We start from the raw sequence: 23,857 nt of genomic DNA on the forward strand, positions 1-23,857 counted from the left end.
ACTGAACGGCTGTATTCAACCAAGCCTAAGTGTGCTTGAAATTAAATCAAATTTGAAATTCCTTTTTAGGCATTCAGTGTTACTAAGAACAACAACAAACGTCAAATCACAATAGTTTTCACTTAAACTTGAAATTGTGGTACATTGTTATGAGGCCCTCCTCGGTCATTTTCTCTCCATGCAAGCTCATGCAACATTTTTGTACACTGAAATAAACTTCCAGTTAAAACATCTCTCTCTTACATGTACCTTCTATAGTGTAAACATCTGTCTGTGCCAAGTACTTTGAAAAAACACCAAAGAAGGCATCAATGTCCTCATGGGTATGACCAACAGGAAGAAAGTTCAAACGTATCTGAAAGCATACATGTACAGTGTTTTATATGTAAATGAAGTATAAAGTTGAAGCAAGACAGCAAATAAATGTGATACTGAGTTAACATGTATAATTTGCACAGGACCTCTAAAGACATAATTCAGTTATTGCTACTAAATAATACACAGTACTTTCACTTGTACAATGCAATTCCTAAAGGACTTGAAGGAAGGGACCACATACAGTAATTGCACGATACACATGGACATTCCAGGCCCCAGTTGTTCAAAAGGTGGATAAGGCTATTCACTGGATAAATCACTATCCAACGGATAGCGCAATTGATTTCGCTATTTACTTATCCACTGGATAGTGATTTATCTGCTGGATAGCGCTATCCATCGTACGAACAACTGGGGCCAGGTACACAAAGGTATTTACCTTCTCAAAAATGCCCACCTCCACCAGATAAGCAAGAAGCCAAAGAATGAACTGGTTCTTGTTCTCTTTAACACAGTTGTCTAACTGAAGATACAACACTGGTGGATGTTGGTACTTTTCACACCATTTTGCCAACATGGTTAGTAAAACAGATGCAGTTAAATTTAGGTCATGTGACCACTGATAGTAGTCAAATGACCCAAACACATCTTTCCCGTGGGGTGATTGGCCACTGTGAAAAATTGCACCCACAAGATGAGTGCCCACTGTTGCCAGGTTACATGTCGCCTTTGTCTTCCTGCGTACACGTGGGATGCATGCTGTCTTTTGATCCATGGCATCATCTATGATGGTCAAATATTTTGAAGTGTACCGACGGGCTTTGTACCGATGCAGGTAATACACCCTCCTCCAGTGCTGGAAATAACAGTCGGTCATCGGACATTGTCCGACCAAATTTTGAAAATGTCCGGCCAAATTCACATTATGATCGGACACGATGACCGAACATCTCACCAGCACATCTTGAGTTATCTTCTTCAAGGTGTTGTCAGTAAATAAATTATGTACGGTCCAATTTGTCAAATGTCCGACCAAAATGAAGATTTGAAAGGACATATGTCCTGTGAATAAAGAAAAATTATTTCCAGCACTGCTCCTCTCTCTCCTACAAAAGGTTAAATGAACACAAACAAGTAGGCCCTTAACTCCTTTTTTTCACAGAATGAAAGCTTGAGAGCATGCCAATAAATCATTTGGAAAAATTCAAGAAAAATCTGAGGCATTCCCGATCGACACGAAACTTTGCTAGTAACAAGATATCATAATGGCAATTAGCCAATCACTGGCCAGTTTTTATCAGAATCAGTTGAAATGACATCATTCTCTGATTTGCCGAAGATCACCTTCAAGCAAGAGGGTGAAAAACAAGGAATTTTAGTCAAAATCATGAAAAAAATTACAAAGAGGGCTTCTTAAGAGCCTAGCGAAAACATCTGGATGGTTTTTATGGCAATTATGAAGGATATTCTTGTCAAGTCAAACCTCAGCTCTGAAACATGTTTTCCTCTCTCAAAATTACCTCCAGAACCTACATTTTACATAGGATAAACTTTAAGAATGATATTCTTGTTTTCTGAGAAAATACTTTGCAATTAACTCTGGATGCCAGAGGTTTTTTCTTTCTTAGATTGACGGAATAGCGAGTTGCGAGGCGGTGAGAAAACCCTCTGGTACAGGACGTTTAGAACCTTACTTCTACGCCCCGTTTGATTGACATCGAAAAAACTCAGTAAATTGATAAGTGACATAACCTACCAATCAGCTTCTTTGGTTCCCATGGGACAATTGTCTTATTTACTTCAATGCCAAATTAAAAAAATCAATGTACCATATAAAACTACGATGTCGAATACGAAAATAAAATCTCAAATTTGAAATTTGGATGTCAAATTCCGAAGTTGAATTTTGGCGAACATATACAAAAACCAAAAAATTGTAGAACCCACTGAATTTTTTGTGCCTTCAAAGCCTAATCTAAGATTACTGCTAGTTTAAGCAATAGATGCAGCAGATTTTATATTTGTTACTTGCTTTACAGTCTTGTCACTTACCAAACCAATTCCATGTGTTCATTCAACAGTTTGTCAATTTCTTGTCTGGCTTTCTTGTCATAAGTTTTCTCTTTTGCCTCTTTGTACCGGGTGCAGTCTGTACATTTCGTAAATCTGTTTTCCTGTATTGATGACAAAAAAATAAGGAAACACATGGTAAGATTTTACAATAATGCCAAAGAACTTACATTCACTGTGACAGTGTCATAGCATAAAATGCAAGTTGCAATGACTTGAAAGTTTTGGTTGATTTTCATTGTATATGTGTTAACAAAAGCCACACGTCAGAAATTTCAAGGACTAGACACTGTTCCTTGAAATACATGTAAAATGTATGTGTAAACACTGCCTTGAAATGTTAACGTCCAAATTACAGCCTGTTTAATGCTTCCAGGCTGCCAAAAAATATTTTTAACGCCAAGCAGGTGACCAAATCTAATCCTTAAAACAACTTCATTTGCTGCAATGTACTTTCTACTAAGAGCCAATCAGTCAGCTTACTTTTGGTATAAGAACATGTGAAAAGTGATCCCTAAAGATGGAATAAAACTGGGAAATACCAATGGATGGCAAACCAAAAGAGTTGTTTTCCTCCCACATACGGTTGTAAATACTAAGCCTTGTAAAACATGACGGTAGATGGATTGTCTTGTTATCAGCCTGGTACTGGCCAACGCAGGAAACAAAGAACTGCAACCATGCTATGCAGTCTTTGCTCTTCTGGGATGGTTTCTTTTGACCTTTATTTCCATGTTCCACAGCAACTACACCCTCCTTGAATCTATTGAAGTGCCGCCTGAACCATTCCTTGTTTATGCTATGAATTAATAACCAGGCCTCTCTACATATTATTCTCCCTTTGACTTTGAACTCTGTTAGATACTCCCCGCAAATCTCCCATGTTACTATTTTCAGACAGGAACCCAAGGATATAGTTGCGTTTCTCAGCGTGATCCATATTATGGAACTGCAGTTCTGAGGAATGTACGTCCTCTATTGACAATTTTCTCATACACTTTCTATCACAACAAGCCACACCCAGCAACTGCAATATACATTCATCATCTCGTACTGAAAAGAAAACATTAATTAAAAACTTCAGATCAAAAGAGATCACACACTTGATTGCGAAAAAAAACAACATAGCATTCTTTTTATTATAAATTATTGTCTCAAGATTCAGTGATCACAATTGTGGCTAAGTGAATTTGCCCTAAATAAATGGCAAACTTTGACAAAAATAATTACAAGATTGAAATGCCTTAGGAAAATGTCATAGTAGAACATGAATTTTTTTGGCAAACAGTTCCGTACTGGGTGTATTTTGTCCAAGGCGAGGACTTAAAGCTAACCACGGAACTGTCCAAAAGAGTGCACTATTCCCACAACCAAGCAATCAAAAACGGCATAGATGAAGCAATACTGCTTATGTGAATAAAAGAAGCTTTATTTTCAAAATAAAATTTTGTATCTTTCAAGTAACAAAGACTTAATTCTGTATGAAGGTGATTAGAATTTTTAACGCGAAACCAGTAAAAATACCCCATTTTAAGAGCCTGCTGACGCGTAAACAAGCACGGTGACCCCATTTTTTATTGCATTTTTTTAATGTTCATATCATGAATGTTAATTATGCAAAGTTTCCAAAAAAGTTTGATAGTAGAAGAATTTCAGGGGAATTACCTTAAAGGAGTAGCTTTGTCAGGGCAGCAAGAAAAACTTGTCTGCTGCAGCGATCCGAAATATTTTACAGAAACAGAAATACAAGCAAAAAATTGATAACTAGAGAACGCATTCAAAATCAAGATCTAAAAGATTTATTGACGGATTTCTTTTATGGACAAAAATGATTCTGAAAGGCTTTTGAAGATTTTTTTGAATTTTGTGATACTCACAAGGGATGCACAATGCAGTCAGGGTGGAAATAGGCCTGTAAGTCCAGTTCATGTTATCATGCCAATAATTAACTTTGGCACATTTCTTACAAATATTGTCCACAAAATCTTTCCAGCTTAGCCCACGTTTGATTAGAGCATCTACTCTAGAATACTTTGAATCATCCATTGCTGCAACTTTGTGCTTATTTGTATCCAAGTGTGTTTTAAGCACTTCATATGTTTCATCACATAACCCACAGAGGTACGTTTGACCCACTTTTTCATTTACATGATTTTTCTTTGCATAGAGTTGGTGCCAACTTTGAAAAGGAGATTGAGTAGAAGGCACAGTGATGTCCATGAATGGAAACCTATCAAATTCAATAAACTCTGGTTTAAAATTTCTACTCTGATCTTCCACTTTTACAGATGGTGCCATGAGTTTCCTTTTGTGCTCCAAAAGTATTTCTTTTTCTCGGAAGAATGCTCTTTTACAAACATGAAGAATTCTAGAGTGATCGATAACTGGAATGTTCCATTTTGATGCAAGCAACTGAATAGAAGATGAACCACTCTGCTTGATTGACTTTCTAAGAAATTGCTGTGATCATGTTAAATAGTTTCTTTTCATGGGTGGTGCAGTTCTTTGTAATGTTCTATCCATTATTATCATGTCAACATTCTCTAGGAAAATGACAACAACACCTCCATGGTACTTGACAAAGTCTTCTATTTTGTGGGTACTGATCTTAGCATTATTCAAATATAAGAAAACTCTCTTCCCTGATAGTGTCCGAGGAAAGTAGTTTCTACTGTTGTCTTTCACTGTGTAACAAAACAGTAATTTCACACAGTTTCAAATCACAAGACTTTCGTTTGTGGAAATTGGGAAACCGGTCGTTTCGCCTACACTGAAGTCGATTCCCCTACACACTTAAAGTGGATTCGCCTACACTAGTAAAGTCGATTCGCCAACATATTGTTTTGCGAACTTATTAATAAAAGCTCACGTGTAACACAAAACTTTCATGTTCAACTCCCAAGTGGACAGTGATAGGGTCTTGGACGAAAGCCACTGACAGTAAGCAGTTGCACAGCTATCAAAATCTTAAGTGACTACACTTCACTTAGCCAAACACACTGCGATTACTGGTTACATTTATTCGGATAAACACAGCAAGCGCTAATTACAAACGCTTGCGCGGCACTTACCGAAGGAGGTGAGATTTTTTTTCATTTCAATAGAGCATCTACATGGCCATCAGGAGCAACGTAATACATTGTAAATTTATACAGAATTTTATTGTATTGTATTCTATTAGGATTTATGTTTTTAGAGGAATTTTTGGTTATTGATTTGCCTCGCGGGCAAACACTTGTATCGGTTATTTATTTATTTATTTATTTGTCAGTGTGTAGGCGAATCGACTTTACTTATGTAGGCGAATCGACTTTAAGTGGGAAGGCAAATCGACTTCAGTGTAGGCGAAACGACTAGCGGGCGAAACGACCGACATTCGGAAATTGAAGCAGCTGGTACACGTAATGAAATAAATATTTATGTCAAACTAACTTTGCAACCTCCTACAAGTAAATAACCTTTTAAAGGTCACTTCGACAATAATGTATTTCACTCACTTTTCTCTCTGCCTGAGATTTGAGACGATTTTTGACTGTCATCAAGTAGTTCCTTAATTTCCCGATTGTCTGCAATAGAAACAAGTGAAGAGCAGCCAATTATAAAATATTCCTTTTCAGACAACCTAGACCAGACCTAGCAAGATCAAGTACCGGCCAAAAGGTGAATAAAGGGTCGTCTATCATATTGGATGGAAAAGAAAACAGGCCCTTGGGGATCAGAGAACCAACAGCTGCTAATACTGCAGCAGACCGACTACTTTAGCATGCCGCGTAATTACAAAATGTATGAGGGAATCTAGGGCAATTATATACAGACTAAGATCATGACCTGATGCACAAAGGGAAAACAACGGTGAATCAACGACCACTTATATTATATGGTTATTGATATTATAAGCTTACATAATTGTAAATACGGACCTTCATGATCGGAAGACATAGTTTCCTCAAACACTTCAACAGACACATCCCTTGAACTGATTGGAGTGTCTGGGAATGTAAAGAGACAATTCAGAACAGGCCAAAATAATAACATCGACTTGCTCTTGGAAATAGTTTTTAAAGAGCCGTCTACTTACCAGTGGTGGCACTCTCATCGAATACTTCAAATATATCGGCCACAGCGAAGATTTCTGGTTTACCGTTAATTGTCCCCTTGATGGGCGTGCTGTGTGAGAAGTGGCTGGGTGTAGAGTCAAAACTATCTTCAAATACCTTAACTGAATCAATTGATGAATCGTGACTACTCGATGTTTCCATTTTCAATTTTGGACAAAAAAAAAAAGATTTCCGAGATCAAGTGTTGTAACGAGACGTCTTTCCCATGCACTGTCAAGTTGACTGCTGATGCGACTGACGTCACCTTTTGTTTGTCGTCAAAATGCGGCAAACTTTCAAAATTAAGACGTTTCCGCTTTATTGTATCAGAAAAAAACCCAAAGAAAAAAGGATTGGAGAAAACCTTTGTTTATCGGAATGTCTCGAGAAGTATTAATTTGAGACTTTTTTGTTAAAACAGAACACAGATCGTTTTATATTTTATTTTTTGCGTTTTATTTCGTGACAAATATTTAGAAATTTTCATTAAACTACGTCAATGATTGTTTTTGTCTGTCGGCTTTGGACTGTCAACAGTGTCAAATGTCACAACTTTTATTGATTTCCGGCCCAATGCAAATGAGCGTATAAAGATAGACCAGTCACACTACACAATATACACGGGCTTTTGCCGCCGCAGCCCGGTGGCCCGGAGGCCCACACAGTTTTGTTGTCCAGCGGTAAATCCACGCGCATGCTCAATATTTGCATCGGGTTTGGGCGCGCAAATGAAAGACGGTGAGTTTGAATTCGTTTACCATTTTAATAATCATTTCAATCCTTTTCGATCCTTTCTTTCGTTGCATGTTGCTAAGTGAAAAATGTTGTCATTCTCTGTTGTTTTCGTCTGTTTACAACAACAAACAGAAACACGGATTCAAATGATTAAAATGGTAAACGAATTCAAACTCACCGTCGTCCTTTTTGCACCCCCAAACCCGATGCAGATCTGTGCATGCGCGTGGATTTACCGCTGGACAGAAAAACTGTGGAAAATGAGCCGGGCCGCGGGCCTGCTTTTAGCAAAACCCAATATACACGTGCTCTCCGCGTCGAGTAAAGCTGTTGGAATTTCAAAATGAGACCTATCAAAGAGAAATTGTGGACTGTTTTACAACTGAGAGAGGCCAAGTAAAAGTTTTAATGAACGGTGTTCCCTTAAGTAGCAAGAGTGGAGAAAGCTATGGGATTTTGCAGGAAGTATGTTGTACTACTCAGTCAGGAAAAGGGATGATCCAGGTACGTGTAGTATTTCGTTTTAGGACGCTTATTTGACAGAACTGACCGGCCAAACCATACAACGCCGTCAAATTAACACACTTTTAGGATGATATATACCTCTCCAGATCTAGAAGAATGCGAGGGATTATCATGAAAGTGTTCCTTCAAATTGTTGCATTTTCGTGGAAAATTGACGGGTCTGGCTTGCCAGTTCTAACACAAGTGCGCCAATTCAGTTCCGCAGTACAGAGCTCTCAAGTCGGTATTCCTCAAGTCTTAAAGTTTCCAAAGCGTGAGATGCTTGCTGGAGATTACGCCAAAGGCGAAAGTGTCCTTGTGTTTTTCTCTGTGCCGGAGGCGCGAAACAATTCTAGGGGGCTCGGGGGGCATGCTCCACCGGAATTTTTTTGAAATTTGCATTTCTCAGATCGCTGGAAATTCACCGTCGATTCCGCTATTTTGTTTCTTTTATGCTGCTTGCTAAGAGAGCCCATGTTATTATGTCAACCAGCTGAGCTAACATATCGGCCTATAATTCATATATTAACGGGTGAAAGTCCTGAAGAAACAAGAAAATTGGTTGCACACGAAGTTCAGTAAGTTTCTAAATCTTTAAGGAATAGCAAACTGAACATTACAGAACTGACCAAAATAAAATACTTAAAAACGACGGGACGTTAAACAACAATTTCCCATTGCCTAATTTCAACCAAATGTACCCTGCGAGCAGTGGACGGTCTTCAGTTATTAACTGGAGTTTGCTTGTGTCCTGATCATCATGACCTACAGTAGATGAAAATAATAATTGAAAAAAGACAAAGGGTGCCAATGGGGTATATCATTGTTTCAGGTGTGGCCAGGGCACAATTTGCTACTACCTTAATTGTTTTAGTTGTTGGATTTAATCTTATCAGTACATGATGTGTTATTTTAATAGCTGACATTTAGACAAGATGGTTCAAGTCATAAGAAAAGAAAGGTGACAATACTTCACTCAAGATATTATGATCGTTTTCATTCAAGTCCACCATTCAATGAGTGTGCCAGTAAAGATGCTGACCACTTGGCAGAGGAGCTTTCAAAAGCTCTTAATGTACATATGGAATCTTCAAGCCCTCAGAGCAGTCAGTTGTTCCACCCAGAGAAATCTGTTTTGGCTGTCAACAGTGCAGAGAACAGCAAAGAACACCGCAATGCCTCCACAGTTGACACACCACCAAATATTGACAGTCAAACTTTCCTGAGTCATGATACTGAAACTCCTGTTGCTACAAATCAACCTCAACGCCACAAGAAACGACTGTCATTTACTCCAGAGGATCAGGTACTGGCCAAAAAAAGCAAGAAAGATACATGTAGCAGCTTAATGCAGTCATGTGATGATTGTCTTGTTAGTGGTAAGAGAAATGGCCCTTATGCATGATGACAGCTGACTAGCTACATGTAATTGCACCACCAAGCCGCAAATTCGAAAATCAAACTTGTAAATTTTAGCATGAGATAAATCCCGAAGGAGCAGACTTGTAAAGAAAACCCATGTGCGAACAGTATTGGATATAATCCAAGTGATGTAAATAATTTTGTGCAAACAAGGCTTGGTGGTGAAATGAGCTAGTCAGACGTCATCACACGTAAAGGCCCATTATCCAAAATTATACAATTTGTTATAGAAACTGTGATCGAATGTACAGTATTTTTGAACATAAAAAAATGAAATAAAAAAATTAAAGGTGTCAGTTTGATGCTGCCCTTACATCTTTCATTAAGTCACAAAAAAGAGAATGAAACAGGCTCATAAATGCTAAAAGGAACTATGAATAGACCTGGCCTCATTTTTTTGAAAAGTGGGAAGCGCTATCCGCTGGATAAATCACTATCCACTAAGTTACTCAATCGGTTTGCTAGTGTTTATTCGCTGGATAGTGATTTATCCGCTGGATAGCATTATCCCTCTTTTCAACATCTGAGGCCAGTACAGTAAATTGCAATTAAGTTATACAAGAAGCTGAGTACAGATAGAATTATGCTTTTAAATTAACAGTTTTAAGAAAGCTTGATTTTCTGAACTCTTTGATGCCTAAACCGGCCAGACTTAGTATTTTACTCTATCGAACGCTACACGATTTTACTTGTCCATGGGGAAACCCCAGGAGTCAATGGCTTAATCACTCACTTAAAAAACTGGGTCCCATTAAATGATTAACATTTCAAGATCATGTTCAGAAAATGAATTTTCCAAACAAAATTTATGTATTTGTATTCTAAATCGCAATATGATGTTAACTTAACGAGTGCATTGATTGGTTTGGAGTTAATGGAATGATTGGAATATAACTTTGCTATGATTAAGTTCGTAGATGTTCCATTAACTATTACAATGTCGATACATGTACAATATGTAATTACCTTGTGATTCTGTTGGAGAACTGTGAAGCTGAACTGGTCACTCAATTTGTGTCTTCTCTGGGATTAAGTCTTTGTTCTTTCAGTAAACTGGGTTACATTAATACATACTTTGCCTCAATGCTCAGGAAGTGAAATGTTCAATTGATTTCTTTTTCACCTCTGAGGTGCTTGATTTTTTAGTTTAATACAGTACTGGTTTTGTTTTCATTTACAGCCTCATCTCATTTCATCAACATTGATAAACTTGAACTTCCATCAAAAGTAAGGCAGTTCAGGAGAGTTAATGAAAGTTTTTTGAACAGTTTGGAGGCAGAAATGGAGAGAAACCCAGCAGGGAGCTATGGAGCCCTGTTTGTGGTAGCGAAAGGGTTATCAAGTAAGATTGAGTGGAAGGAAGAAGAAAAGAACAAGCACAGCTACATGTATGAAGTCCTTGGTGGAACCCATCTCTCCTTGGCTACAAAAAGGCTTCATGAAAAGTACCCAGAGAATCCACACTTTGCAGGGAGAATGTCTAGAATTTATGTGGGACTTTCTGATGAACAAGCAGTTTATCTAGGTGGCATGCATCAGCATTCATCCATGTTTCAGCATGAAGTTACTTATAGGGAAGAGGTTTGTCCATAATGCTTTTCCCTGAATGTATTTTATAAGCATTCCGATAATGTTTGTCACCTTCCCCTAAAAAGAAATTGAGTTCATTGAGGCATGCACATGTCATCATCTGGGTTCTTATTCATATGATGCGCGTTCTGGGTTGTGCGTTTCCTTTTTTTTCCCTTATTACTTCGTAATAGCGTAATAGTTTTTTTTCTCTTTTTTTTTTTTTTTGTTTGATAACTTAATTCACTGTTTGGCTTTATTCCCCTGCCTATAATAAAGACGCCTAGTTTGGACTAAGTCTTAAATATTATACCCAGCGTGAAATATGCTCCCAGCTAGAGAAAGTTTCCGTAATATTGTAATAACGAAAAATTTCCACGAGCAAAGAAGAAGGACCCGTAATAACGAAAAATTTATGCAGGTGGATCGAATAACGAAACTGTCGGCAAGTATAGAAAGACCTGTAATAACGAAAAATCTACGCGAGTGGAAAAAATGCCCGTAGTATGTAATAAGTGAGCGTAATAATGTAAAGACGAAAACTGTCGGCGAGTAGAGAAGGACCCGTAATAACGTAATAACGAAAAATCTACGCGGGTGGGAAAGTTGCCCAAAATAATGTAGTAACGAAAAATGTCAGTTGCCCGTAATGTAACAACGAAAACTGTCGGCGAGTAGAGAAGGCCCCGTAATAATGTAATAGCGAAAAATGTCAGTTGCCCGTAATGTAACAACGAAAACTGTCGGCGAGTAGAGAAGGCCCCGTAATAATGTAATAGCGAAAAATGTCAGTTGCCCGTTATAATGTAACAACGAAAACTGTCGGCGAGTACAGAAGGACCCGTAATAACGTAATAACGAAAAATCTACGCGGGTGGAAAAGTTGCCCGTAATAATGTAATAGCGAAAAATGTCAGTTGCCCGTTATAATGTAACAACGAAAACTATCGGCGAGTAGAGAAGGACCCGTAATAACGTGATAACGAAAAATCTACGCGGGTGGAAAAGTTGCCCGTAATAATGTAATAACGAAAAAATATCGACGAGCAAAGAGGTTGCCCGTAATAATGTAATAACGAAAAATCTACGCGGGTGGAAAAGTTGCCCGTAATAATGTAATAATGTAATAGCGAAAAATGTCAGTCGCCCGTTATAATGTAACAACGAAAACTGTCGGCGAGTAGAGAAGGACCCGTAATAACGTAATAACGAAAAATCTACGCGGGTGGAAATTGTGGGGCCTGATGGTGTGACCAAGGGACGTGTTGTCTTCATCAAACAGCATGAGGATGTGGACCAAAATTCTGCATTCCTTGAAAGTGGTACTTTCCTGTCGATTGTCCATGTTGGATACACAGATCAGGTCAGTACAGGTAGCTGAGGTTATATACCTATAGGAATTAATTCTCCAACTGGTGTTTGACTTGTAGACTGCATACTAATTGCTTAGTTATACTAGTGAAGTCTCAGCACCAATGAAATGAAGTTCTAGGAGAGCTTTTTGTTTAGTTTGAAATGTTAAATCTGCTGTCAGCAGCTTTTGAGTTTCTATGAACTTGTACATATGGTTGCTGTATACCTGTATATAATGGTATGTAATTTGTATATTATAATGGTTGCTGAATTAACATTGACAGTTGTTAGGAGCACAAATAAGGTATCATAAAATTTCCATTTCTTTTTAACAGGATGTGGTTTCAGAAATCAAAGATGTGGTTGAATTGGTTGTGAGGATAAATTTTAAACGCCTGATGACTATCTTCAATATTGTATTTATTTGCCCTGTTGGAATATACTGTGAAGTCCAAGAGGCTGTTTCATTGCAAGGAGCTGCCAAAACTCAGTGTGGCTTCATTGTCAATAAAATTCCACCCTTAGCTAGAGAAGGTACAGTGTATGTATGTGATCTCAATGATTATTCATAAGTGTTAATAATAAGTATAATTAAATAGCTGATTATTTAAAATTCTCTGTGCTGATTGGTGACTTATCACTTGAGGTGATTACCGCATAAATTTATAATCACCCTGAGTGCTTTTTTCAATGTGGCTGCAAGCTGTTTTATCGAGGTGACAGACAGAGAAATTAATAATATTGTTTGAAGAAATGCTGTTACCTGTTGTTACGTATCCTCTTTGTGCCTCGTGGCACATAGGGCCTTTACAGAGGTCTTCCACTGTTCTCTGTCCACTGCAATCACCCCCGTTTCCTCCCATTATCTCCACCCTACCTCTTAACGTTCCTTTTCAACTGAAGGAATGCAAATCTGTCAATTAATCACCCATTTTATTCAAAGATATTCACCTCACCTTCAGGGAATAATAATGTTAATGATGATCTCATCACAACATAGTATTAGTCATTAAGTGTAATTTGTAAGATTGAAATAAATCCCAAGAATATGCCCACATGCATCCTATTTTTTGCTAATCAAATTCATTATTTAATGTACAGTAGTTTGGTTTTTCAACTTGCGAGTTCAATTATGTTTGTCCACGTAGACTTGCTGATGACAGAGGTGGTGCAGTGCTTTCTTGTGTGTCACTGGGCAGTTTCCTACAACAAGTTGACTGAAAGGCACGTGTCAAGAGCTGCCACCAATGTTATTGAGGTCATCAGAGATGGTTCATGTCAGCCAAGAGAACTCTACGAGTCTCTGATTGAGACATTTTCAAAAGAGGGTGACCTCGTCCTTGATATTGGCAGTGCAAATGGTAAGTTAAATTCTCACACTTTCATTTTCCATGACAACATGGTTTACATGTATACATAATCTCTGGTTGTTTTCCCATGTTACCTTTTTCTTTCTTCCTTTCTTTCTTTCTTTTTTTCTTTCTTTCTTGGGGGAGGGGGCAGAACACATGACATGCATTTATCTTTTTGTTTATTGGTGATTGATATTAATTATTGACTTAATAATTTTCGTTTTAGAAACATTTACATGTACCATTAATCGTACATGTAGTCATTTTTTAATTCACCTTACAAATGAAATATGAAACATAACTAGTATAACTGCACCCTGGAAAAGTTTCATACAAACTCTTTTTAAGACATCACCACTCTCTGGTGGAAGATCCTTTGCACACTCTGACCCTCATCCATTGTTACATTTTAGTGCAATGCTATGTTCTTTTACTTTCAGGAAATGGAATGCTTGCTGCTGTGCGGCTGAAGAGACCTTCTGTGTCAATAAATAAGCATACTACAGAAGACATGAGGTGGCACCTCCTTGAAAATATTAGGGAAAAAAACCATTTTCCACTTGAGTAGTTAAAATAATATGTGATAGTTTATACTTTTCTATTAAGCAAGAAGTAATTTGTTTTACCATGCCATAGAAAATACAGCACATCAGAATGCAGGAAAACTGTTGTATATTCATCAGTATTACACCGAACCTTGCCATCGATCAGTGCAATTTAATGGTATCATACCCAACCCTCCCATCGTGGCTTGCTGGCCACTGTATTTTCTATGGCATGGTATAAAATAGTTATGCAACACTTTTGAGTGCAATATCCCACTTGTCACTTGTATTTTCTTGGTATATGGCTTGCTTATACATGCATAAATAATACCAAGAAAATACAAGTGACTCCTGGGATATTGCATGGTATACCTCTCGAAAGTGTTGCATAACTAGCATGTATTTTATTTTATCTTTGTGAATTAACAATAATAGTATTATTATTATTAATTACGGTATTGTACTGAAGTGAAATTGAGCACTCATAAAAGTAAGTGTTGACACTACTTTTTTAAAATAAAGTTTCAAAGAAAGAATGGTTATTGAGAAAAAGACGTTGTGTTTGTAATAATAATAACTTTATTATTGCCACTGTACTGATGTGGTGCAGAATTTGAAGCCCCTTGTCAGTTAAAAGGAGATGGCCTTCGTGCATCATTTGGTGTAAAGAAATACAAGTTCAAAATTTCTGACCCCTGATAATTCAGAGCAACTGTCCTTTATAGTGCCTGTACAGAAATGGGTTCAGACTTTCTGACCCCTGATAATTCAGAGGAACTGTCCTTTATAGTGCCTATACAGAAATGGGTTCAGAATTTCTGACCCCTGATAATTCAGAGCAACTGTCCTTTATAGTGCCTATACAGAAATGGGTTCAGAATTTCTGACCCCTGGTAATTCAGAGCAACTGTCCCTTATAGTGCCTGAACAGAAATGGGTTCAGAATTTCTGACCACTGGTAATTCAGAGCAACTGTCCCTTATAGTGCCTGTACAGAAATGGGTTCAGAATTTCTGACCCCTGATAATTCAGAGGAACTGTCCTTTATAGTGCCTATACAGAAATGGGTTCAGAATTTCTGACCCCTGGTAATTCAGAGCAACTGTCCCTTATAGTGCCTATACAGAAATGGGTTCAGAATTTCTGACCCTTGATAATTCAGAGGTACTGTCCTTTATTGAGTGCCTGTACAGAAATGGGTTCAGAATTTCTGACCCCTGATAATTCAGAGGAACTGTCCTTTATAGTGCCTACACAGAAATGGGTTCAGAATTTCTGACCCTTGATAATTCAGAGGAACTGTCCTTTATTGAGTGCCTGTATAGAAATGGGTTCAGAATTTCTGACCCCTGATATTTCAGAGGGAAATGTCCGTTATAGTGGGTGTGAAGAAATGGGTCTCGGAGGTTTTTCCACTTCAGGTTCCCTGTATTTGTTTGGGGAGAAAGAGGCAGCCTTGGTCGAATCTAGCGTAATTAACCAAATAAAAAATTGAGCATGTCCTTCGTTTGTAAATCCACAGAATTACGATTTTAATCCTTGCATTTGCCATTATTCCGAGGAATGGCATAAATTTTCGGCACTTTTTTTACTTATACACAGATTTTATCTAAATCGTAATACCACATTTTAGTTTGGAACGCGTTGTGCCTGAAGGAAGTTCAAAACGGTTTTCATGTCCAGTTGATGGAAACCCTGAACCTAACATAACTTGGTACAAGGGCAGTGATGTCACTGAACCAGGGATTTCCAATGCAAAACAGTTGGATGCAAGGGAAACTGGGTGTTACACTTGTTCTGCAAGCAACTCGCTTGGAACACCGGTCTCCATCACACAGTGTCTTACTTTTGGTAAGATTATCAGTCTTTTAAGTAACTATCTTTAATGTTAACATATTGAGGTAAGTACACTGTAGATATCAATGATCCTCATATGATGAGGTCTGCCTCTAGGAATAGGCTTAACTATTAGAGGGTAATGTCAAGTGCTAGTTTTCTACCCATATAGACCTTGTGAACTTTAGCCCTACCAATGGAAATGGGCCGACACAAGGACAGAGAACCCACAACCTGCGGGTTAAATCACCACTGCTATACCGACTGAGCTACAAGGTCAGACGGGAGTAGGCCGTGGGAATTTAAGATGTCAATGTCAAAGCAATTTCATCATAAACAAAAATGCCATTAAAGTAATTCCCTTGAAAATGACGCGTTTTCTACATTTTTACCAAACTTGACACAAAAAAAAAATGCAATAAAACGATGAGGTCACCATCTTTGTTTTCGCACTCCATGCCCTTTATTCTAGGCGTTTTAACCGAATTACGCAAGAAGCGTTCGAAGCTTGATCAAGTGGAAAAATTGCTGTTATCTAACAAAAACTACTGACTGTTACTGAAACGCTGAGCCTACTTGGTTGTCCAGGTTATAATCTTTCAGTAATGTAATTTCAAATCGCTCGATCTTGCAAAGAAATATAAGCAAATTGGACCACTACAGCATAACTTACACTCAGTGTCCCCTCTACCCCTTTCAATCCAAATGTAGTTTCACGTCATTTTTAAATCTGCAACTTCTACTATCCAATGGTTTTCCGTGTACCTATTAAGATTAAATAACACCATTAAAAGAGGGGGGTGGCGGAGGGTGCAAGGCGGAAATTTCTGCCTCATATGATCTTTTCCGCGAAAGAACTGGGCGAATTCCAAGATGGCTTCCAATGAAGCGTGGCGCAAAACAAGAGAATCACCTTAATATAAGTTGAAGGCTTTCTTTTGCATTCATCTTTTCAGATTATTTAAAGGTACTAATTTCCATGTTTTAAACAAAAACGTTTTAACCTTTTAATTCCCGTTAAGCCCCGTTCAAACGGTCATGATAGTTGATGATAGTTCATGATAGTTTCAACTATCATTCACTATCATTGACTATCATGTTTGCGATCAAACGGTCCATGATAGTTCATGATAGTTGACGAAATCGCGCAATGTGCTGGCGTAGCTAACTGGTACCTAGTCTCCTACCGCGCGCGATTGTAAACAAATATGGCGGGGATTTGAATTTCGTGACGAAAATGGCTGTGTATCAGCCGAGAAGAGCAGCTATTGCCACAATTTTAGTGGCTGTAATGCAGGATGACATACGTGAAGAGTTTGCAATTCACTTTGACTTACCTCCAGTTCTTTCTTCGCTTTTCCAGTTATATCCCGATTGTGGTAGTCATCGCAAAAAATGTTCCACAAACATGGCCGTGCCTCGTACTCATCTATTAGGTTGCATATCAAACTACTACTCCACTTCTCGTTGTCTGGTTTTTTAGCTTTTTTGGCTTTTCTCACTTTCTCGCTTTCAGCGTCACTGTCGTCCGAATATTCGTCCAAATTATTGTTTTGTTGTTCCTCACAGGACGATGGCAAACTTGCGGTAGCCATATTGCATTGAGCCCGCCTTGGTTACCCCCGCTGACCGAAAAACTATCATGCACTATCATCCGCTCGGTCAAACGGAAAAAACTATCATGAACTATCATGTCGAATTTGAACATGTCCAAACTGCATGATAGTTGATGATAGTTGATGATAGTGGATGATAGTTCGTGTTCAAACGTGCGTGATAGTTGAAACTATCATCAACTATCATCAACTATCATGACCGTTTGAACGGGCCTTTAAGGTTTTATTTTTTCTGCGCAAGTCTGCATTTTGTGAAGAGCTATCTTTTTTTGGTATGTTTCGATATCACCCATCCTCAAGATTGCTGATAAGCAACCAAAAGATTTAAGAGTGAACTGGCTTTTGCAGGCTAAATTTTGCTTATAAAGATAATAAAGAGGTCCAACAAGGCATGTGATCGACTACTTACTCTTATTTTTGTGTCTTTCTACAGGTACCGGTAAGCATTGTGTTTTTGGTCACTTGGGATTAGTCTTAATTTGGAGTTGTTTTGTTTTCTGTCTTTGATTCTTTTGTTTCACTTATTTTCTGCTCCGGTACCTGCAGAAGCTGACTTATAAGTCTTCTAAAAACTGGTATACACTGTTTTACACCGTTTGTAATTAATTTCAATTTTCTTTAACACTATTCTTGGTATTGTTCAAATCGAAGCCCCTTTATTAAGCTCGCCTGAGTTTTGAAACAAGTATTAGATATACCAACATTTGAAGAGTTCTTATCTCCAGATCTACGATGGTGGCCACAATTTTCTGGGAAATCTTCAATAATGATCGCCAAAATTGCTTTATTTAAAGGAGCTAGTGCCTTAATAACTTTTATATTAAATATCCGTAGAGTAGCCTCTTAAGAGCTCCCTTCCCTCCCCTCCCTCCACCACAAGCAATGTTGACGCCAACTCCAGCATTTCCGAATGTTTCCGGAATTTATGTAAGGGGATGAGGGTAGGGGGGATAACGCTGGCTTGCTCGTGTTTTATTGACTTCCTGGCAGCAATCGTGTCCACGATTGTACTGCAACTTATCAAATTTCTCGTTGAAAGAAAAGGATATCCTGATCTGGAATTGACCCTCGAATGTTAGGCCGAGTAGGGGTTATCGGGATACGGGATATTTAGGTAAAAAATTATAGGGATATGGGATATTTACCAGATACAAGATATTTAAAGGAGAGATTCCGGGACACCGAGCATCAAAATTGTCATTGTTTAAAACAATAAATCAAGCTCGTTAGCCAATATAGAAGGCTCAAGAAGTGAAAATGATATTTACAAATGCGATTATTTGCATTTTCCATCAATTTGAACAGTGTCTATCAATGTATCGGCCTCTCCAGCGAATACCTTCGAGAAAAAAACCCTCCTTCTCCCCTCAGGGACACAATGGCGTTATCAGTAGTAACTAGCGTTATAGGGATACAAACCGTAGATTTTAAGGGGATACGGGAAATTTCGGCCAAAAATTAATGAGATACGGGATACCAAGACCCGCCTAATAGGGCCTCTATGATATTTGATAAAAATCACCTAGTACTGAGCAAAACGTGTAAAGCGACATTTCTTTGGCACTTTTTTACCAGCAAAAAAAAAACATTTGACTCAGTAACCTAAGCGGGTAGTACTGTTAACATTTAGTTATAAAGACAAAATACCTGTTTATATAATGAGATCAATAATGTACGTACTTTGATTGGTTCTTAACTATGATATACAAGACGACCGATACATAGCTGACGTTATCGTTAAAAAAAAAAAAAAAAAAAAACTTTTGATTTTGATGTCATCTTTGGTCTATTACTTAACAGACGCAATGTAACGTGGAATCTATCTATTAATTATACAACGTTTCACTTGATTTGTAAGCGTTGTGTAAAATCCTGTTTGTAGAAAAGCCAATCACATCATAATGTCATTATACTCGAATAGTGTTTCCCTATGATCCATTGAAACGTAACTGTCATAGTATCAGGGTATAAAATCGTGTTTAAGACCCTTAACATTATCACTACCACTCTCAACGTCATGCAGTAGTAAGCTTACGAAGCAACACGAATCGCAATTATTGTCATGCAGTAGAGCTTACTTACTATGAAAAGAATTCGTTACAAGTGTTGATGTCATTATCCGGCACTGAGAGCTTCCTGGTGTTCTTTTTTTATTGCTAGACGAAACTACCACAGCTACGTCTACCTCTACAGGACAACCAAGTAAGTGGTTGTATTAACATTAATTACTTTAACTCAGGCCTTTAAATAACTTGTTTGAGAGGCATTGCAAATATTGTGCTTCACCTTATCATTTACCAAGGTAAATTAAACTTTGAGGATGAATGCTTATGCGTCAAACTCTGTGCGACCAGATTTGTGTACACCACATGACCTATAAAGTTGCCAAGACATATTTGTTTAAGTGGTGGACATACATACACAAACTTATCTTCATTCGCAAGGAAGGGTTACGTTTTTGCAAACGTTGGCCGTGTAGCACTTATATTTCAACAGACTTAACTATTAGAGTGTAATGTAGAGTACTAGTTTTCTACCCATATAGACCATGTGAGCGTTGGCCCTACTAATGGAATTGGGCCCACACAAGGAAAGAGAAAATCCCTGACCAGGGTGAGACACCGTGCATACATACAAATATCCGCGCACAGGTAACAGAAAAAGAGCTAATAACGAAGTAAGAATACAATAGGATGGACTATTACATGGTTCCCTTGTATACAATTCCTCTACTGTCTATTGTGACCTTAATTAAAGTGATTCAATGAGCTTTCAGCCATCCATCGGACATCAATCGACACCTCAGTAAGTAACTTGAAGTACTGGAGTCCATACAGTGTGGTTTCACCTTCGATTAGGAACCACATTTTCTTAAAGCCGGCTTGTACTGTTAGCCGGTGCAATATTATTCATACATTAGCAAATTTGTAATGCCAGTTCAGGTTTTTTGCTAGTTTTTGATCCAGTGAACTTTCATTTGAGCTATTTGAACACTTTAAGATAACTTAACTTACCTCCATGTTCAGGAGATCAACCTTTTCAATTAATAGTTAAGAACTAATAGTTACTGCCGGAGAAGCTATTTGTGGGTCAGACCTGTATGCTCGTATTGAGGTAGTAAATAAAGATTGTTGTTGTTGTGCCAAACAGTGCTTTAAACAGAGAAAAGATTCATAACTGTTGGTCTAGGATTTGAATTTTGAATCAAGGGGGAATCAAATGTTTGCCTCGTCCCATTTTAGCAAACCAAGTTTATGCGGACCTGACGATAATGGAAGACTTTTTGTCAGAATACAGAGATTTGAGTAACCAAGTTTCAAAACAACTGGTGGATTCATTTGTGTCAGAGGTGCATTTTTAAAATCTCTCGTATGTAATCTAATAACGGGCGATAGAATATCAGTTATTTATTTATTCAAAGTGTACATAATTTCTTTGATAAGAAGTTCGTATGGTTTTTTAATTTTATTTTCGAGGGTTAGGAATTCTTTGTTCAAAAGCGCCCCCAAGTGAAGAGATTGCAATGCTAAATGTTCAATAAACTAAGCCATTGCTAAACAAACACTTTATTAGTCATCTATTTGTTTTGGAAATCTTATAATTTTTGTGTATAATTAGTTATTAACGATTCTGATCACAACTAGGAATAAAACTGAAGTAAGAGGTATTCCTTTATAAGGATTGCCACAATTTCAGAAGGTTAAGATGGAAGAATAGTACAACAATGGTTGTTGAATGAACTGAGCAAAGCAATCATACTGGTCATCTGTTTTCAAGAGTCAACACTCCATTTGTCTTATTATTAAACAAGTGTTTTGGTTTTACATTTGTTAGATGGATAAAGCATACCAGAATGACGACAATTATGTCAGGACTGAAGTGACAGGATTGAGGTTGGTAGATGGAACCTACTTTAGTTATTTCGACGGTGATTTATTCTTTTTTTTTCCCTCTTTGTTTTCAGGACTGGCAGTGTAATTGTATCCTTTACGATTTACTTTAAAAATGCCGTGATCCCTAGTGAGGGAATTTCAAATTTTGAAGCTGCCATTTCTGATGGCACTTTTGGTACTTATCAAGTTGGACATTTGACTCTTCTCTCACCTGGGACTAGCACTCTCACGTCCACCCCACCACGAAGCTCTCAACCAACAGGTATGAAGGAATGACCATCAAACGTTTTCATTTCCTAGTGGAGAGTAGCGTGACCAGGGCCTTGAGTCACTAGCCCCCGCAGAATCTTTGTTTATAGTGAAGATATCTGCATGAATTTTGGAATTGACAACTATGCAAACTCACGTTACGGGAAAGGAAAAGTAAAAATAAACAACATCTGATGGAATCATATTGCCTGCATGGGGAAAGACAAATAAAGTCACACGATGAAGAAGGCAGCCGCCATAAAAATATATGGGTATTATGGAATCTGACAGGGTTGTGTGCGAAGAAATGAAACTGCAACTTATCAAATTTCTCGTTGAAAGAAAAGGATATCCTGATCTGGAATTGACTCTCGAATGTTAGGCCGAGTAAGGGTTATCGGGATACAGGATATTAAGGTAAACAAATTATAGGGATATGGGATATTTACCAGATACAAGATATTTAAAGGAGAGATTCCGGGACACCGAGCATCAAAATTGTCATTGTTTAAAACAATAAATCAAGCTCGTTAGCCAATATAGAAGGCTCAAGAAGTGAAAATGATATTTACAAATGCGATTATTTGCATTTTCCATCAATTTGAACAGTGTCTATCAATGTATCGGCCTCTCCAGCGAATACCTTCGAGAAAAAAACCCTCCTTCTCCCCCTCAGGGGCACAATGGCGTTATCAGTAGTAACTAGCGTTATAGGGATACAAACCGTAGATTTTAAGGGGATACGGGAAATTTCGGCCAAAAATTAATGAGATACGGGATACCAAGACCCGCCTAATAGGGCCTCTATGATATTTGATAAAAATCACCTAGTACTGAGCAAAACGTGTAAAGCGACATTTCTTTGGCACTTTCTTACCAGCAAAAAAAAAAACATTTGACTCAGTAACCTAAGCGGGTAGTGCTGTTAACATTTAGTTATAAAGACGAAACACCTGTTTATATAAGGAGATCAATAATGCACGTACTTTGATTGGTTCTTAACTATGATATACAAGACGACCGATACATAGCTGACGTTATCGTTAAAAAAAAAAAAAAAGAAAAAAACTTTTGATTTTGATGTCATCTTTGGTCTATTACTTAACAGACGCAATGTAACGTGGAATCTATCTATTAATTATACAACGTTTCACTTGATTTGTAAGCGTTGTGTAAAATCCTGTTTGTAGAAAAGCCAATCACATCATAATGTCATTATACTCGAATAGTGTTTCCCTATGATCCATTGAAACGTAACTGTCATAGTATCAGGGTATAAAATCGTGTTTAAGACCCTTAACATTATCACTACCACTCTCAACGTCATGCAGTAGTAAGCTTACGAAGCAACACGAATCGCAATTATTGTCATGCAGTAGAGCTTACTTACTATGAAAAGAATTCGTTACAAGTGTTGATGTCATTATCCGGCACTGAGAGCTTCCTGGTGTTCTTTTTTTATTGCTAGACGAAACTACCACAGCTACGTCTACCTCTACAGGACAACCAAGTAAGTGGTTGTATTAACATTAATTACTTTAACTCAGGCCTTTAAATAACTTGTTTGAGAGGCATTGCAAATATTGTGCTTCACCGTATCATTTACCAAGGTAAATTAAACTTTGAGGATGAATGCTTATGCGTCAAACTCTGTGCGACCAGATTTGTGTACACCACATGACCTATAAAGTTGCCAAGACATATTTGTTTAAGTGGTGGACATACATACACAAACTTATCTTCATTCGCAAGGAAGGGTTACGTTTTTGCAAACGTTGGCCGTGTAGCACTTATATTTCAACAGACTTAACTATTAGAGTGTAATGTAGAGTACTAGTTTTCTACCCATATAGACCATGTGAGCGTTGGCCCTACTAATGGAATTGGGCCCACACAAGGAAAGAGAAAATCCCTGACCAGGGTGAGACACCGTGCATACATACAAATATCTGCGCACAGGTAACAGAAAAAGAGCTAATAACGAAGTAAGAATACAATAGGATGGACTATTACATGGTTCCCTTGCATACATTTCCTCTACTGTCTATTGTGACCTTAATTAAAAAGAATTTAATGAGCTTTCAGCCATCCATCGGACATCAATCGACACCTCAGTAAGTAACTTGAAGTACTGGAGTCCATACAGTGTGGTTTCACCTTCGATTAGGAACCACATTTTCTTAAAGCCGGCTTGTACTGTTAGCCGGTGCAATATTATTCATACATTAGCAAATTTGTAATGCCAGTTCAGGTTTTTTGCTAGTTTTTGATCCAGTGAACTTTCATTTGAGCTATTTG

At 37.8% G+C, this 23,857-nt stretch overlaps 4 protein-coding genes across 6 annotated transcripts in view; 2 read left to right on the plus strand and 2 right to left on the minus strand.

The window, feature by feature from the left end:
* Positions 1-3,211, minus strand: part of LOC138030121 (uncharacterized) — a 5,095-nt gene extending 1,884 nt beyond the window's left edge. Inside the window, exons 1-3 of one of the 3 annotated variants that reach the window (XM_068878005.1) lie at positions 2,371-3,211; positions 758-837; positions 250-355 (exon numbers count right to left, since the gene is read on the minus strand). In XM_068878005.1, the coding sequence (XP_068734106.1) occupies positions 250-355; positions 758-837; positions 2,371-2,392 (208 nt within the window). In that variant the 5' untranslated portion in view covers positions 2,393-3,211. Of the gene's footprint in view, positions 1-249; positions 356-757; positions 1,341-2,370 lie in introns of those variants that run through there. The other 2 variants (XM_068878004.1, XM_068878003.1) reach the window with 2 other exon arrangements.
* The window catches only part of LOC138030102 (proto-oncogene tyrosine-protein kinase receptor Ret-like), a 428,681-nt gene that overhangs the window by 345,596 nt on the left and 59,228 nt on the right, over positions 1-23,857 (minus strand). The gene's annotated exons all lie outside the window — the stretch shown is intronic.
* The window catches only part of LOC138030099 (fibroblast growth factor receptor-like), a 46,188-nt gene that overhangs the window by 9,767 nt on the left and 12,564 nt on the right, over positions 1-23,857 (plus strand). Inside the window, exons 2-6 of the mRNA XM_068877968.1 lie at positions 19,578-19,619; positions 20,660-20,766; positions 21,252-21,310; positions 21,382-21,572; positions 23,028-23,069. Of these exons, the coding sequence (XP_068734069.1) occupies positions 20,689-20,766; positions 21,252-21,310; positions 21,382-21,572; positions 23,028-23,069 (370 nt within the window). The 5' untranslated portion in view covers positions 19,578-19,619; positions 20,660-20,688. The remainder of the gene's footprint in view (positions 1-19,577; positions 19,620-20,659; positions 20,767-21,251; positions 21,311-21,381; positions 21,573-23,027; positions 23,070-23,857) is intronic.
* LOC138029498 (uncharacterized) lies at positions 7,629-15,394 on the plus strand. The gene is made up of 6 exons (XM_068877219.1): positions 7,629-7,724; positions 8,644-9,103; positions 10,327-10,727; positions 12,404-12,602; positions 13,217-13,429; positions 13,861-15,394. Exons 1-6 carry the CDS (start codon positions 7,629-7,631, stop codon positions 13,986-13,988), a joined length of 1,497 nt encoding a protein of 498 aa, XP_068733320.1. The 3' UTR covers positions 13,989-15,394.

The sequence above is a fragment of the Montipora capricornis genome, chromosome 13, assembly GCF_036669925.1.
Source record: "Montipora capricornis isolate CH-2021 chromosome 13, ASM3666992v2, whole genome shotgun sequence".
Taxonomy (NCBI): domain Eukaryota; kingdom Metazoa; phylum Cnidaria; class Anthozoa; order Scleractinia; family Acroporidae; genus Montipora; species Montipora capricornis.

What these genes read in the sequence shown, in the direction of transcription:
- LOC138029498 (XM_068877219.1), top strand. Translation starts at nt 7,629, where the DNA reads ATGAACGGTGTTCCCTTAAGTAGCAAGAGTGGAGAAAGCTATGGGATT. An exon ending in CAGGAAAAGGGATGATCCAG is followed by an intron (nt 7,725 to 8,643) that starts GTACGTGTAGTA and finishes TTATTTTAATAG; the next exon opens with CTGACATTTAGACAAGATGG. An exon ending in TGATATTGGCAGTGCAAATG is followed by an intron (nt 13,430 to 13,860) that starts GTAAGTTAAATT and finishes TTTTACTTTCAG; the next exon opens with GAAATGGAATGCTTGCTGCT.